The sequence below is a fragment of the Notothenia coriiceps genome, unplaced genomic scaffold (assembly GCF_000735185.1).
Source record: "Notothenia coriiceps isolate Sejong01 unplaced genomic scaffold, NC01 NC01_scaffold00024667, whole genome shotgun sequence".
Taxonomy (NCBI): domain Eukaryota; kingdom Metazoa; phylum Chordata; class Actinopteri; order Perciformes; family Nototheniidae; genus Notothenia; species Notothenia coriiceps.
This window is the reverse complement of record NW_011357368.1, coordinates 503,125-519,867: the sequence shown is the minus strand read 5'-3', so window position 1 is coordinate 519,867 and position 16,743 is coordinate 503,125. Positions and strand designations below refer to the sequence as shown.

The following is a 16,743-nucleotide window of genomic DNA, read 5'->3' as shown; positions in this document are numbered from 1 at the left end:
TTACAGTCGAGACAGGGCAGGGTTCTTCTGAAACAGCAACTCAGGAAGCTGCTGCAGTTGATTACGGTTCAGCCGCCTGCGGCAGGGAAAACATATGATCAACCGGTGAATTTGTGTGTGTGTGTGTGTGTGTGTGTGTGTGTGTGTGTGTGTGTGTGTGTGTGTGTGTGTGTGTGTGTGTGTGTGTGTGTGTGTGTGTGTGTGTGTGTGTGTGTGTGTTTCTATGCATGCGTGCCCTTGTGTAGGCTGTGAATAATTTCTGCTAGCTGCCGGAGAATCGACTTAGCCACAGGCTATTGTGTTTCAGTGTGCTCTGAATGTCACATAAATATCCAACTGAAAGTTCAGGGGAATTAAACTTCTAGTCAGAGACACCGCCGTAAATGATCTCTGCACAGTTAAATTACGATGCTGCGCCGAGTAGAACTTGGTGCTTGGTTGACTTTCTCAGAGTAACGGAATTGCAGCATTTCCATTTAAACAGGCGAATTACATACACCAGTTATCTGAGCATGAACAGATTTGATCGTGGGAGAACTATCAAAAAAATATGTTTCTAAATAAAAAAATTGAGAAATGGATGCGACTATTCAAGCCAAAGGAAGCACTGACAGGAATTGTGGTTGGCAACGTCAAACAACTAACGTCCAGGACTCGCAGGCTTTATGCAAATACAACAATTAAGTCAATGAGAAACAGACTGTTGCTAATCTGTTGGAAACCACAACTCTCTTCTCCATGAATGGCCCATTGGAGGCACATGGGAGTGAATGCAGCGGCTGTGGCACTGAGAGCCTCAAATCTGAGAGGCAGGCCGCTGCCATTCCTTGAGACACATTCAGACAGATGTTGGGACCTGCGCCACTCACTGTATACACTGAGAAGGGTGCTTGGCCAGCTGAGGTGGAGATTTAGTGCCTAATGGGCATTAATGGTCTGCTGTACCTGCTGCTGGGTTAGTGGCTTTTAAACATTAGAGAAACTAGCCGCTTAATTTCCACATTGGTCTGGCAAACGGATATGTCTACCCAATGTTTGGGATCAGTTGAACTCGAAGGAGTAAGGGGAGGGGGGGCGAGCTGTACACGTCTGGAGTATGGTAATGTAAATTGTTAATGCGGGTGTCAGATCTGGGGAAAGTCTTTTATAAGTTAACCACTGTGTGTGCATGACGGCATGTGTCCTTAAAGTCATCTGCTGTGCAGGCTGCCATGCGGCTAGCACTATTGATTTGCTAATGAGCTGGTTGAGGTGTGGTCGGCTGTGTTTGTCTGTGTGTTTTCCCAGTCGGTTTACAAGCTGCTGAGGAGTCCTGGTGCTGTCCAGATGAGCCAGGGTCTGTGGTGGGGGAGGCCTCTTAAGCCCACATATCCCACTGAGGGCATTCCTGTCAGGCAAGGCTAATAAAAAAAATACTCCCAGCCTACGCGGTACCCTCTCAGCACCATCCGACCACAAAGGAATGACCAGGAAGTGCCTCAAACTTGATACACCATCCATGGTCAGTTCCTCCTGTTAGTCTCATCACACATTACTAATCCAAGTCCTGGATATACATCAGTATTAGGGCTTTGACATAAGCGGAGGAAAAAAAAGTGTTATTTCTGATCAGGCTTTCTACAGACAATGCTGGGTGGTACTCACAGTCTCTCCAGCTCTTTCATGTCATCAAAAGCTCCACGCTCGATCACAGTAATCTGATTCTCCATCAGCTGCCTGCAAAGAGGAGGGAAAGAGAGCCTTTAGAGACAATGTGATACAGTGTGGCTTCAGCTTTTTTTTTATGAGTCTGTAAAAGGTCACTCAGGCTTTAACAAAGTAAAGGGGGCTTTGGGTGGCGGGCTTTTTTGCAGCACGTATATTCAAACTGGATGCAGTGTATTTATCACACACACACGCACAGAGGAAAGTGGTGTGGACTGAGGGCACAGTGTGGAATCTTGGCACAAGAAGCAGGAATAGCAGCCAGGAAAGTTTCTAAGGTGGCTTAGAAAGTGTGGGCTCGGGCTCTGGTGTGGTCCACTGGGTGAAGGGGCTGGGTGGAGACGAGACGAAAAGGTAGGCAGGGGGTCAGAAAGTGCAAGAGGGGAAACTGAGGTGGTCTCCAGAGTTTTCACAATTGGCCAAACAAGGGAAAGTCAGCTGTGTGTGGATGTGTGCCTGTTGGAGAGTATCAAAGTCGCAGGCAGTACCTCAAAGCGATTAGTCACACACAAACAAACAAACTTACTGTACACACACACAAGCAGGGACACATCCTTTCCTCACCTACATTGCCAAAGCTAATGCACCCGAAAAAAAAAGGTTTGGATGGTTTTGGAAGTGTTACAATAACACAAGGCCAGGAAGGAGAGAAAAGCGTCCAGCAGCTTTAGAAGCAACAAGAGCTTTCCTTCATTACGTATACAACTGTTCTGTGTTGAAGGCAACCTCTCATGTCTCCTGTGACGCCGCGCTGCAACTCAGCAGTCTGGGCTTCCTCCCCATCGAATATAAATGCTAATCACTGCTCGGACTCTATAAACATCGAGAAAAGTGCAATTCACCTCCGATCTCTTTCTCATGAATTTAGATGGAAGGAAAAAATGGATCACTACTTTTGATTTGAGATCAACTTTTTTTTTTTATCGCACTCTTCCGCCCAATTGTTCCTCTATTGTTCCAAACACATATTAATGAAGTAGACGAGAAGTGCCAGACGAATGGCGCTAAATCAACTGTGTTGATTTTAGACTGACAGGATAGATGGCAGCTGACTGTAAAGATAAACTTCTGTTCCTTTTCGGCTCCTTCTGAGGGTTGCTAATGGGTCAGGGGTTAACCCTCTGTTAGTCTTTATGCTGTTGCCCAGTAGAGGTCACGCCCCGGTACACAGAGACAGAAATGTTTTCTCAGACATGCCATGCACCACCACCTAACCATGTAATCATACATCCTGTATATAGTTGGATGACATTTCAGAAAGTGAGCATATGTGGCCTGGAGGGAGTTATAGGCTTTACAGCAAAGAAGGGCTGTCTGAACCCTGAACCCCTGAAGGTGTTGTTTCCTTTTTTCTTGCTCGTGACAAGGTGCAGACATGAAGGCATTTAATCTCCACATGGAGGTAGAAGGTGGTGCGGGAAAGGGGACATGCATAGGAAGGCCTTAAGTGACAAGAACAGTTGGAACAGAAAGGCCAACTAAGGAGTGAAAACAGTCTGGCTTTGCTGTGTCGTAGGAATTATGTGCAGCTTGTGATACATTTAAAACATGTTCAGGTCCACAAAGCTTCCTCTCTGGCAGTGTTTTTAAACACTTAAAGCCCTACTCACAAGTATGTGTGTGCTCCTATGCACATATATAGTCACTTTTACAACTACTTTAATACCTAAAGTCACAAGTGCTGTTTCATTTCAACACAGAGGGAGTCAATGACTTTACCTGAATGTGTTAACTGTGTGGAGAGCCTATTTAGGACTGGCGCTTGTGTACACATTACATGTTGATGTGTGGGAACAGAGGGCAAGTGAGCGAATGTGCGTCTAAGGGACAATAAGTGCCACTACAACATACAGAATACAGTGTGACAGAAGTCCATTACTCCGCTGGCTGCAATCATTCAGTAGCTTAATGTACTCTGGAGTAGGACTCTCGACAGAACCATCTCCACTTCACTGGGTTTATGCTAATTTGAGCAGCAAGTCTGTACAATGTGTGAGCTGCAAGGTTAGATACAGCTCAGGTATGCATAAATAGATAAACTCATACATGGACATGCACCACAGATACACATACAAACATGAAGGCAAGTACTTACAGAACTCGGATGTACTTGAGTCCAGCGAAGTCACTCTTGGTGATGCGTGTGAGGTTATTCCCATTCAGCTCCCTGAACAGACAGACATGCAAACATATATGAATATTTCATTTTCCCTCCGAACCTGCAACACACATAACCAAACACTTCAGACACACACACACACACACACACACACACACACACACACACACACACACACACACACACACACACACACACACACACTGTGCTCCAAGTTGTTTACTATAGCATACTGAAAATGTCTTAAATGAAATTAAAATGGCTCTAGATGTGAAATGTAACATATAATGACGGGTTGAATCAGAAAGGTCGTGTTTGAGGGAAGTTCAAGCTCTACTGGGAGCTTTTAAGAAGTTCTATTAAAATGGAAGCCACATTTGAGCTGCCTGTTTGTCTTTCTATTCCAGCCCTCTCCCCCCATCGCCCACAAACCCGCTCTCTCTCTCTGTCCTTCTACTATTGGTGAGGATTAGCAGGAGCCAGCGGAGGGGATTTGGGTAGGGCCACAAGGCCAGAAAGCTAAGTGCTGGGGATATAATGGAAGCAGCCTCCCTGCTGAGAGCTGGCCATTGCTGCAAAGGAAGGGAGGGACAAAAAAGTCAAAAAGGAGAGGTTTCGAATTTACTGTTGGGTTCTTACAAGTTAACCATCAAGTGTTGTGTACGACTTTAATTGTAGCATGCTGAACTCGACTGTTGCACTCTCACTGGTGCAGTCCCCTCTGCTGATATAGGAGAGGTTTGTATTGTTCTGCCGTGCCATATAACAACTCAGTCGGAGAGGAAAAGGGAAAAGAGAGCAAGCAAAGCACGCAAAGATTTCGTTGTGCTACTGCACTGTCCACAGGATTCTAAGTCCACCCTAATCCCCCAACCCAAAACTGAAAAACTGGATCCAAATCTACGCCAAAAGCACCGGTCTCTCTCCCTGAGTCACTCTCTCCTTCTCTGGTCTAATGACCACTCCAGGGACTGTAGCGCAATGCAGTACGAAAGAGAGCGGTCATTATAGACAGATGGTGAGTGTGTGGGTGTGTGTGTGTGTCTGTGTGTCTGTGTGTCTGTGTGCGTGCATGCATGCATGAGTGTGTGTGTGTGTGTGTGTGTGTGTGTGTGTGTGTGTGTGTGTGTGTGTGTGTGTGTGTGTGTGTGTGTGTGTGTGTGTGTGTGTGTGTGTGTGTGTGTGTGTGTGTGTGTGTGTGTGTGTGTGTGTACACAGGTGCATCGACAGGCCAAACGACAGGGCCACGGGAAATAAATAATGAACTGGGCTTCATTAGCCCGGGCTCCGATACACACACATGTGGTGCTCATTACAGGTGCTTACGCAGATAGGCACACACACATCATACACCCACGCACATACTTCTGGATTCCCAATGTCTTATCTTCAGGGTGGTCATTGCTGATGACACCCGGAGGACAGTAAAAAGGAGAAAGATAGAAGAGGAGAAATTGGAGTAAGATGGTTAGAGTGCGGGGTGGCAGGGGGAATATGTGGAAAAATGTATCGCTCTTGAAAAAGTGAAACACCACTTTTTTTCTCTTCCAGCAATGAGGTTTTGCTTTATCCTGTAACAGGAGACCTGCAATAGCTTCTGCATGTACTCCAGGGTTTATTAATCTAATCTCTTATGCAGCCACATCTTAAAGTGTTTTGTTAGCTGAGATCTAGTAACTGACCTAAATGTATTATTCCTGGAAACGTATTTTCCTGTTGAAAATATTCATTTTAAAAAACACATTTGTCATGCACCTGTTCAACAATGCCATGACATTTAGGCAGTGCTCAAATGCCACCAGCAGCCTATGAGGTTTTAGCTAGTCAGGATCCACACTGTTTATGACATATCCTGACCTTTTCCATTGGCATTTTGCAACCGAAACCATGCAATGTTTTCAACTCCTTGTGCAGGTGATAATCAGGTCTTGAAAATTGCCCCTTGGATTGATGAGTTCTGTATGTTGGCATTACCTTCTAAAGTTACTCTTATACTGCTCTGTAAAAAGCATGTGTTGTCCAAAGCATGCATCTTGCATAAAACAGGAAACTCTTTCTAATAAAGTGGACCAATCTGTTGATATTTGGTGCCATGGAAGTATTCTGTCTCTGGAGAAATATTCCAATTTACTCCCTTATTTGTGACAATGGTCTTTGATGTAAAGTAACTTGGATTCACAACCATTTTTAAACCGGGAAGTCATTTCTGCATGAGCACGCACACACTGAAACTGAAGTTTTCCATGGATCAAGATAAATCTAGGTGAAGCAACAACTTAAATACAGAAAGATAAATTATTCTAAAAAGTCTGGAGTTTGGGGTAAACGGTGCTTGTCTTTCTGTAGAGTCCATGTCTAAATAAGGGCACTATATGCCAGAGTAATATATGATGTCAATGCCTCAAAGCTAAATCTGCTGTTTATTAGCTATAATATCAGTCACGGCTACTTTCTTTGTTTTACAATCAAAGGAGGCTAAGCAATGGCTTTTGGCACAGCAGCAAAGGCACGTTCAGTCCTTTCATTGACAGATGTTTTGTTGTACCAACTTAGTTTGGTTTTCCCATTACAGTACTATCATACCCAGTTAATACAGCAAGGGATTTGCACCCTTCAACTGCTTCAGTCAAATCCATCCCATCCTCTGGAAACTCTGCAAGGATTCCCTGTGCTGACACACTTCCTGGAGAGCCAGTGGATTTATGACATCACTATCTAATCCCTCTTCATCTTCCGAGCTGATTGATGCCTGGGAGTACTTCCTGGTGCACCTTCCCTCGGGTTGACACGCGGCAGCTATACTCCAACACTCCACATCTCTATAATTCAAAGGGGCTCAGGGCGCTGCTACAACGCTGAAAAACTCATTATGTTTATTTCTAGCAGCTGCTGGGGTCTCACGGCTGAGGGGGACCTGGTTTGTATTGAGCAACATTACATGAAATAAAAACCCAAGACGAGAGGGAGAATAAGCAAACAGACTGGCTCACTAAGGCCCTCGTACAGATGTAGTCTCACAAATAATGTACAAAAATCCACATGTGCAATGTTTCTTAAACACATACACAAAGACTATATACATATACAGTATCAAGGAGTGAACACAAGCACTCCTACTGGCATGTACACAAACAGTACCAGTGGGAAAGGCAATGTTGCTCTGTTGGGAGCTGGTGAGAGCAAAAGAAAATAATGACCACAAGACAAACTACTGTTGGCCGAACAGCTTTCCACCATGATAATCTATTTATGGAGAGCTGAAATGTGGAATATTACAGGTTAGCAAACAAGGCAATGTGATCTGTCAGAAAAATATGGGACCACTCTAAAGTCTCACACCTTTTAATCTGTCAATTGTAAGTGCTCTTTTAAATTGCTGCCACACTGTGGATTTGGATCATTCAAAAATATTATGCTGAAACTCTTCGCTTTACTTCTCAATACAGGGGAAAGACGTAAGTACAAACTTCAGTTCAATAATCCTATGCTTGCAGGCATAAAATAATTCACAATAAAAAACGTACTTCTCACAGGCTGTGACAAAAGGAGCCAGGTTAGCAAACATCCTTAGCAAGCTTACAACAGCCTTTTACAAGTTGAGAATAGCACTTGTTTTGTCAAACACTTAATTTGCTGTCCTAACACTCACACACACTCACTTACAGTTAAACTAGCAAGAACAAACTCGAGTAGCTACTTGATAATCCATTATCTAAAAGGTCAAACTTGGCGAGTGTTGCTATTTATAAGGTCAAAGTTCATTCAGACTGATAGATTCACAATGCATACAAGTAAGGATTTTGATGGGGAATCGAACACATCTTTCCCACTTTACACTGACTAATCAAGGTGTTTATATTTGAGCAGTGCAGTCATTCTGAATCGCTGATGTTAGCACCACAGGACCATTTGTCCTGAACAGCTTTAGCCTGGCAGGGAAGACAGAAGCCAGCTGATAGAGGATCGGTGGCACAGAGCTTTCCAAACTCCTCGCTGTGGAAAAAATCTGATGATCAGAAACCTGAGGTCATGTACAGACCGAGCGTAGATGCTCATTAACTACAGTCACACAGTGATGATGCTATTTGACCGGACCAGCAAGCGCTGTCCCTAATGAATGAACTGAGCAGGTTGAGAAGCTGCGGAAGAGTAAAGAATGTATTTCTCCGAACTCTGCGACATATGGACGTGACAGCCGTGAAGCACGCAGGAGGAAAGTAAGGGGGGGGGGGAAAGAGGCACTGAGAGACAGATAGAAGACAGAGCTGCTGTGACAATGTTGTTAGCTGCCTGAAAGCGACGGAGTGGAGCAGTGTGGTGGAGTGTTGCGTGTGGCAGTGAGGAGCTGACGGGCTGTCGGGGAAACTTCAGTGTAGCAACGAGGCCTGGTAGACTATGAAGTGAAAGTGACCTACATACTAGGTTAAGCAACAAGCTACAGCACCAGGCAATACCATCTGGGTTTACAACAACTTCATACACAAGATACCGAGGAAGTGAAAGAAAGAGAGATAGAGAAAGCCGACCACCACCACCAAAATAACACCCTTTAATGCAACTGGAACAATGCTGTCCGCACTAAGAGGTTAGATTTCTGTTCAACTTGAACGCCACATTTCCTCTACATTGAAATGTGGCTTTCAAACAGGCAGTTAAGTCCCTCCACTGTACATTTTTAGCTAGTGTGTGCGTCAGCAAGCATAAGTGTGTGTGTGCGCAAAGACGTCTAAGAGTGTTTTCCCAGCTCCTGTGCTCCTCGAGGGCCATTTACCGTTTTTATTCTGCTCAGTCAGGCCTCAAGAGCAGTTTTTCTGATAAGAAAGGTAAACACCAAGCAGATCCTACACGCATTGCACACAGACACAGACAAACTCAATAAACCACTTCTCCGTGCCTTGACCGGTGCAGGGTCCCCTGCATTTTGAAGAGCCTTCATCATGTTATGAACGGCTACAGGTAAAAGTCAAGGACTAAAACCCAAGCCTCTTTCTTTTGCTGTTTTTTATCTGGCCTAACGCTACAGCAACCTTGAAAAGGAGATTCAGAATGTTTTCATGTAGCAGATGCTGCTGTAGGCATACAGACACTAGACTGATAGCAAAAGAGTGTGGAAGATTGTAAAAAAGAGCCATAGAAATGAAAAAGGAGGAAAGTAGCACACAGCCACATTCTGATCAAACATAGATTATGACACTCTCTCAGGCCTAAGTGAATCAATAAAACATCTGGTCCAATATGTTTCTGAAAAAAAGAACACACACAGCGCTGTAGAGGCAGACTGAAGGGTCTTTCATGGTTTGTACTGTATTTGTAGTTTGTTCAGTGACAGACGCTGAGGTTTTGTTGTGGCTTTGAGTCCTGCATGAAGGCATGTAGGCTGTATGACTGTGAGCTTTGACTGTAAAGTGTACCATGTGGACAAGACATCTGCTCTGCCACATCTATTATGTTTCAGTTACTCCACACAGAAGACTGAGAAGACGTTTGCCTGACAGATGTTCGCTGAGGACTGGTAACTTGATGGATGCTGCATGTGTCTGTTGATCCCTGAGAATAAAGAGTTGTTCTTTGTAGAGCCCTCTCCCCCCACTCAGCCTGCTGATATCTGCATTCCTCCAGGTCTTTACAAAGATGAACTTATCTGCTAGATAACCTTACGGCCAAAGCCGGAATAATATGTCAATTAAGTGATAAGTTGATCAAAAGGGTATCTGCAACTCCTTGGACAATCAAATATTCTTTGGGTCATATTTATAGTAAAAATGCCAAACTTTCTCTGGTTTCAGCTGCAAATATGCAAGCTGTGATGCTTGTATGTTGGTCAGACAAAAATATTGGATTTTAAGATATCTTCCTGGAGCTTAAAGCTATTCATATACCTTAGAATTAAATGATACATTTACTTATTGAGAAATAACATTTTCATTGGAACATGTAGTACTGAAAAGAGCATCAATAAGATAAGTGTGTAAACCGGTGCTGATCTCAAGCAGTCCATGAAAAAGGATTGCTGCCCATCATTTCCTCTCGAACTTGCATCACATCAAAAGCAACTTGACTGGCGTGAAATGTGGATTATGAAGGGATATCTACAACGTCAGGAGAGTGTTCACTGATGTGTTTTCACACACACACACACACACACACACACACACACACACACACACACACACACACACACACACACACACACACACACACACACACACACACACACACACACACACACACACACACACAACTTTCACTCTTCAATTGCCAGCCTCTTACTGACTAGCCAGGAGGGTTAAAAGGAAAGATGGACTTCTGAGAGATGAAAGGTGATCTACTGTAGGTGGATTCACCAAATTCGATTTTCATGGTCTGCTGAGATACAGCCACTCTTAAATAGGCGTGTAAGGCAATCATGCATGTACTCTCACATATGCACATGCTCACACGTATCATATAAGCTTCTAAGATAGTGCATGCATTGGTGTTGGAAGGCATTCTTTGACACGCATTGATGGGGTAATTTCTTCTCGTGAGTGCAATAACACACTTCCATAAAGTAGCTGCGTTCATCAGGGTGTTGGGTGAGTTTAGACACACAGCAGCTGCTTTGATGCTCAGCAGTCTGGCATCACGCTGCTTAGACAAGCAACATGGTACATGTATGTAAAGTGTAAAAAGTTCAATAAATGCTTGGAGCCATTTAAAAAAAAAAAAAACAGCACAATGTGCCACAAAATAAATTACACTTTGGCCTACGATGCCTATGTTACCACTCACTTTGACAGACTGAAAAACACAGAAAACTGAATTTGAAAGACGGCTATAGCGATCGTGTCCACCATAGTATTCAGTACAAGAGAAGAAAGGCCACAGCTGTGTAGTGCAGAGCGTAAATCAACTTGACTATGTCCCAGTCCTGTAATTTCACAATCCTCCACTGAGCATAAACATTCCCTGAATGATCTTCATTCCAGGCATTATCACTCCTCACGGGATTACCGGCTATAAGGATGGATGTATTAAGACTTTAAAAAAGACCTGAATGAAAATCAATCTGCCTCAAGGCTAGACCTTTTTGCCCTTTGTCATAAATTGCAATCTTGTTTATTCATTCATAAGCTTTGTGGTTGATTTACACGTTTCTTCAGTCCTCTGTGCCGTAATCCCTCCATGACTACCTCAGATAATGTGCCAGTCTCGCTTTGAAGGATCTTCTCATCCTGCTCTCGACCCCACAGCTCCACCCCTCACCCCATTTCTTTGTCTTTTTACATCTTGCTCTTTCCCCTTTAGTCCCAAAGCCCAAGTTGGCAGGTAGTGGGCAGGGCTGTGTTCAGTCTTGTCGGGGTAAATTATGGATCAGGTGGCTGGTGAGCTGTCAGAGGTACCAGCTCTGTGCGGGTGCCAAAAACACCGCAGGCATTCCCTGGCACACGAACACACACCTCCCACCTTCAACCCCCCAAATACATAAACATGGTTATCGAAGCAAGGGAGCCCCTCATCTTCACCACCATCAAACCTCATGTGTTTTCATCTAACATTACTTATTCACTGCACACATGGTCACATATGGGGGCACATGCTTAAGTTCATGAACAAACACAAGTGAACATCAGATTTATATAGGCATGCATGAAAGCAGAAACACAAACACACACACACATATGGTGTGCAGCAGCCTCCTCCTCCCTCTTTCTGGAGGAGCTCCAACATGCCCCTAAATCTCAGCACAGGGTATGTTCTGGCACAGAAAACACATCAATACACTGGCTTTTTGCAATTAGAGGAAGGTACGCACACAGCTCCTCCGCTTCTGCAAATCAACTAATTCACAGATGAGACACACACTTAATCTAAACAGCTGGTCTGTTATGGAGATAAAGCAGAGAGAGAGAATGAGAGGGCTGCAGGTTTGTTCAATACCTGCACCTAAAAGCCTAACTGACAACCCTATTGCCTGTAATAAGTCACTTTACGCAGCCTTACAGATGTTGGTATTCTCTAAGCATAACCTGATGTCAAAGTAATTACTGTGTCCTAGTTTGTCGCAGCAGAGGTATAAAACAAAGGTCGAAAGAAATACAAGGAAAGAGAGAGGATGGATGCAGAGGGGGAGCAGGGGGAGGGAGAGGCCGGTGGCCCGTACGAGGCAGGGTGTGATTTTAATACTTGGAGCTCAGTCTCATTACAGGCTTCGGTCTGAGGAGCGCAGGGGTCAGACCTGATCCAAACCCACACTGACAAGTGCAAATGGGATTCTGCTGTCTGTCTCAACACCCTTTGTACACACACCCGCCCCACAAACACACACACTTTCTCCCGAAAACCAACCCCCTCTTTTAACACACACACTCTATCTCCCAAAGGCATCACCCTGTATACGTTAGGGCAAACACACACATATGCATTCACACAGATATCCATAAACACACAGGAAATCAGAGTGACAAAGTGAAGCGCCTCTTCTTTTTGTTAGCTTTCTCTTGCCTGCATCTGCGTTCCCTCCCAACATTACAGCACCTTCTTCCACAGGCAAGGACATTTTTCAACATTATCCATTTTATATCTTTGTAATCTAAAAGTTTGTCTCTCTGTAGTTGATATTTTGTCCTCAAGACCAGTGACCTAACTTCTGGCACAATTCTATAAAACTTGACCAACTCATTCGATCTTAGTTTATGACCCCAGTAGCGGTTGCACAATATCATTCACATAGACACACATTTTAAAAATGCATACACATAAATCTAGCTTTGCACATGGGACCATCATGTGAGGCAGGGTGGGCAGCGTTGACTTGCACAATCACCGTGATGAATCACCCCATGTAATGGCCTGCCGAAAAGTACTTTATTGTTAAATAGTGCTTTTCCGTGGAGACTGGCTATCTACATGACCTACACACGGCTAATGTATGCAGTTAACACACACTCCCCCCCCAAAAAAGGCAACGACCTAGGAATAAATTACCATTGACCTTTATACACATCATGTTAAAGATGCAGCATCCTAAGTGTGCTAGACGTGTATGAAAACATACAGAGATGTTACAACGATAAAAAACCCTGCTGTACATGACCTATGAATGCACAAACAACTTTTAACACAGAAATACTCTTGAGTGGAGCGGCAGGGTACATTTCCAGTGTGAATGGCCATTCATGTAAAAGGAAACCACAAAATGACCATGTTTCCTCTCTGCTTAAATGTTGAACGAGCATGTGCGCATAAGCAACCCGGAAGCATGCAGACCGCCTTGCAACATAAAAAAAAAAGGTGTTCTTAGAAATTAAATATGAAAAGTATAAAATATGCAGCTAGCTCCCACAATGCCAACACTGCCTCTGACACAGGCTTTCTCTCCTTCTTTCCCACAGCATGTTTTATTCAGGACTGATATTTTAAAAGCTGAAATAGAACAATCTATTTTCACTTGCACTCCTCACTTCTGATTTACAGATGAATATTTCAGAGGAACGTCAGAAAAGACAGAGAAACTCCACTCGGCACGCCGGCGTCTGCCTCACCTCTCCCTTCTCCTCCCATCCTCCCTCCGTTTTACAAGACAGCTACGTGATCCTCTTGCAAGGCTCACTTAAGAAGCAGATTTGCTTAATTTTCTACATGATTTAACAATTTGTGGAGTGAGTGTTCGGGGGCATGAGAAGGGGGCGAGAGAGGAGTCTTTGGCCCATGAGTGGAGGAAAGTGAAAACGGGGGAGAGGGGGAGAGGGGGGGGGAGATAAAAAGAGGCACAGTTCTGCACAGACAGGACACTTGATATGAGGGGGGGGAACAAGTCCCCGAACAGAAGAGCATTTAAGCTACCTGCTGAACCCAGTTCTGTTTCAAAAACTTTAGGTAAAACTCTTTCTAAATGTATTCCAAATTAAAAAAAGGCAACAAATTTGACTTAATTAATTTTCTTTCACAACTTAAAATATGAATACATGCAGTAAGCAGGTAAGTACATTATGGACACATGTTAAAGGCACACATCTGCTCCTGCTCTTTCCAGTCCCTCATGCCTATTTATACCTGACTGGAATGCCAGTGAGTGACTGACTGACTGACTGACTGACTGACTGACTGACTGACTGACACACACACACACACACACACACACACACACACACACACACACACACACACACACACACACACACACACACACACACACACAAGGAGTACAGATGGTACTCACAGTCTCTCACTGGTGCGGGGGATATTCCTTGGCATGGTTTTGAGACCCAGTCCATGGCAGTCCACTGTGGTGCCGCTGCAGGTACAAAGGGCTGGGCAGGCGCTGCTGTGGCCCACGAGCAGAGCGCAGAGCATCCCCACCCACATCCAGAGGGCAAGCTGTCCCATGCCTGCCCCAAAGCAGCTACCTCTGACGGGCATATTCACCTCCACTGCAGACAGCTCTTCTTCAACAAAACCCTTACTTCTCTCTGTCCACCTTTTCTCTGGAGGAAAAAAAGAGTCCTGCTACACCTTGCAAGTCCTTTAAAATAATGAAATATGTGTATAAATAGAAGACAAAACTAAAATAAATGCTAATATGTTCCTCTAAGCTGTGAAGCAAATTCCTTTTTGTTCTTCTATATTTACTTTGATGTAGGTATGATATCCACCACAGTTTGCTGATGTTAAAAAAAGCTTGTTTTGTTCTTTCTCTTGTTTTCTCCTTGTAAACTCTTCTCCTCTCTTGTCTCTGTGGAGTTGCTGTGCTCTGGTCTGCACACGTCTGCGTCTCTGTCCTCCTCTCACTCAGTCCCGCTCTGCTCTGCTCGCCTGAAGAGAGAGGGAATAGAGAAAGAGCAGAAAGAGAAAAAAAAAACCAGTCTCTCTCTCTCTCTCTCTCTCTCTCTTACACACACTCACACACACACCAGTCATCCATCACAAGGATCTACAAATAGCANAGCCCCTCAGAGCATTGGTTGCTCCAGCAGCAAATCAGCAGGAGGTGGGCAAAGTATTTGTGCAATGGCATTAGTGTGATTGCATGTGAGCTTGTGTGTGTGTGCACACACAAGCTCACATGCAATCACACTAATGCCATTGCACAAATACTTTGCCCACCTCCTGCTGATTTGCTGCTGGAGCAACCAATGCTCTGAGGGGCTCGGGTTGTTTACCTTTTCTGAGCGAGCGGAAGACACACAGCAACACCCAAGAGCTGGGAGGTGAACTGGTTCCAAATGAGCCTCATATTTACTGAACGAGATCTCATACAATTTCTTGGGAAAAGAGTGGTGAAATGGATGGAAAGAGATTTTTGGATTTCTAGTTGTGTGTGTGCATACGTAATTACAGGCTTTATCCTGTGGAAGGAGCGTCTTAGGTTAAACTCCTTCCTCTTCCCCGTGGCCATATTTCTACGTGTGTGTGTTCGTGTGTGAACCCTGAGCTCTGTCTCCTCTCTGTCTGTGGTGAGCAGGTCCATTCTTAGGGCTTTATACTTAGCACACCTCCAGGCCTTTTGTTCACGAGACTCCACAGGGTGCAGAGCTGTTGCCACATAGCAGCTGAACTTAGGAAGTTGGTGACTTTTTCACCGTGTAAAGACAAAGCCTGTGTGCCTCAAGATTAATTAGGTTGACATGGTGCAGGCTATGTAATAAAGCAAACTGGTGACAACATGTTTGCTAGTCGAAATCTGAGATCGAACATTTGGTTGGTTAAGTGAATGAGGCAACTTTTGTCTGCTGTTGAGGTGCACGTGAGCACACCACCTCCCTCCTACGGCTCCCAAAGAGCTGCTAATATGCAGCTGTGGGCTGCGGTTGTGTTGTGGAGGCTTCCATGTATTATATATCACAGAGGGCGTTTGGAAGCATTGCAGTTATGACAAAATCAAGGCAACTTTCAGATGTATTATAACAAATTAAACATTAATACTTCTTATAAACTAGATTTTCTAATATAAATTGAAAAATGTTTACAAATATTTTTGAAACATGTGCAATTTCCTTCTGTATGAACAAAACCTTCACAGTTTTTTGTACTGGACCTTAAAACTTACTTGAATTTACTTCTTTAATATCAGTAAGGAAGTAACAGTACTTATTTGTATTACTTGAAAAAGCAAATTCAAACCCATCCTCACTATCTTTGCAGTATTAATTTACATGTGGCTAGATTTTCATAGTTTTTATAATTAATTTGCTGTAGCTGATATGGACAAAAGTATGATCAACCTCTTAAACAGTAGTCTACATTTAAAGGACATATGGTTCTGTTAATAATTTATACAAGTTTTGAAATGATAACCACCACTGTTCCAAACAAAAAGCTGTTACTTTGGGTCATAAACACTTCAGATCAACCTCTTCACCCACCTCTGATTTTACACAGTTATGAGTTACTGTACATGTGCATATGAACACACTGTGAGAAGCAAAAACAGACTAAACACTTGGAAAATCAAGTTTAAACATGTGAATACAACCAGAAACTTCTATCCTGCACGTCTGTGCTCTCTCTTCAGCCATCCAACTTTCTCAGTAAACAAAAGACACTTGTCTGCTGAGGTAAACCGATGGACTGCCCACATTCCAGTAAAAATACATATTGAGCCGTGCAGGGCCAGTGAGCACAGGGGGAAAAGTGAATTCTAGTACAAACGTCTATCTGTTTCCTATATTTGCTCCCTCTCACAATACTCTCCTGCTGGTATCACAGTATGGAGCAGTGATCTCATTAGCCCCAGTGTGTGTGTGTATGCCCACCGTAGAGATATTTTTTGGTGAGAAACAGTATGTTTCTGCAGGGGTGCCTTCACTTCTTAGCTTTGTACAGTCTAACAGGAAATCTCTGAGGGATGGAATCGATTCCCCTTCCCTGCTGTTTCAACTAGAAGTGTGCTGCACACACATTCACACACACCTGCCCATCCCAGGCAAAGCTTCCAGAAA

The 16,743-nt window shown here is 43.9% G+C and overlaps 1 protein-coding gene across 1 annotated transcript; it reads right to left on the bottom strand.

Annotated features, from left to right (window-relative positions):
• On the bottom strand, positions 1-14,643 carry LOC104955383 (slit homolog 2 protein-like). Its single transcript, XM_010782710.1, has 4 exons — positions 14,025-14,643; positions 3,800-3,871; positions 1,645-1,716; positions 1-76 (listed from the first exon to the last, which is right to left on the bottom strand). Exons 1-4 carry the CDS (start codon positions 14,222-14,224, stop codon positions 1-3), a joined length of 420 nt encoding a protein of 139 aa, XP_010781012.1. The 5' UTR covers positions 14,225-14,643.
• Positions 14,644-16,743: the final 2,100 nt, after the last annotated feature.

Excerpts from the sequence above, each read along its gene's own strand:
- LOC104955383 (XM_010782710.1), bottom strand. The coding sequence starts at position 14,224 with ATGCCCGTCAGAGGTAGCTGCTTTGGGGCAGGCATGGGACAGCTTGCC. Across the intron at positions 3,872-14,024 it reads CCCCGCACCAGTGAGAGACT|GGAGCTGAATGGGAATAACC; the intron begins GTGAGTACCATC and ends CTGTCTGTTCAG. Across the intron at positions 77-1,644 it reads ATGAAAGAGCTGGAGAGACT|GCGGCTGAACCGTAATCAAC; the intron begins GTGAGTACCACC and ends TCCCTGCCGCAG.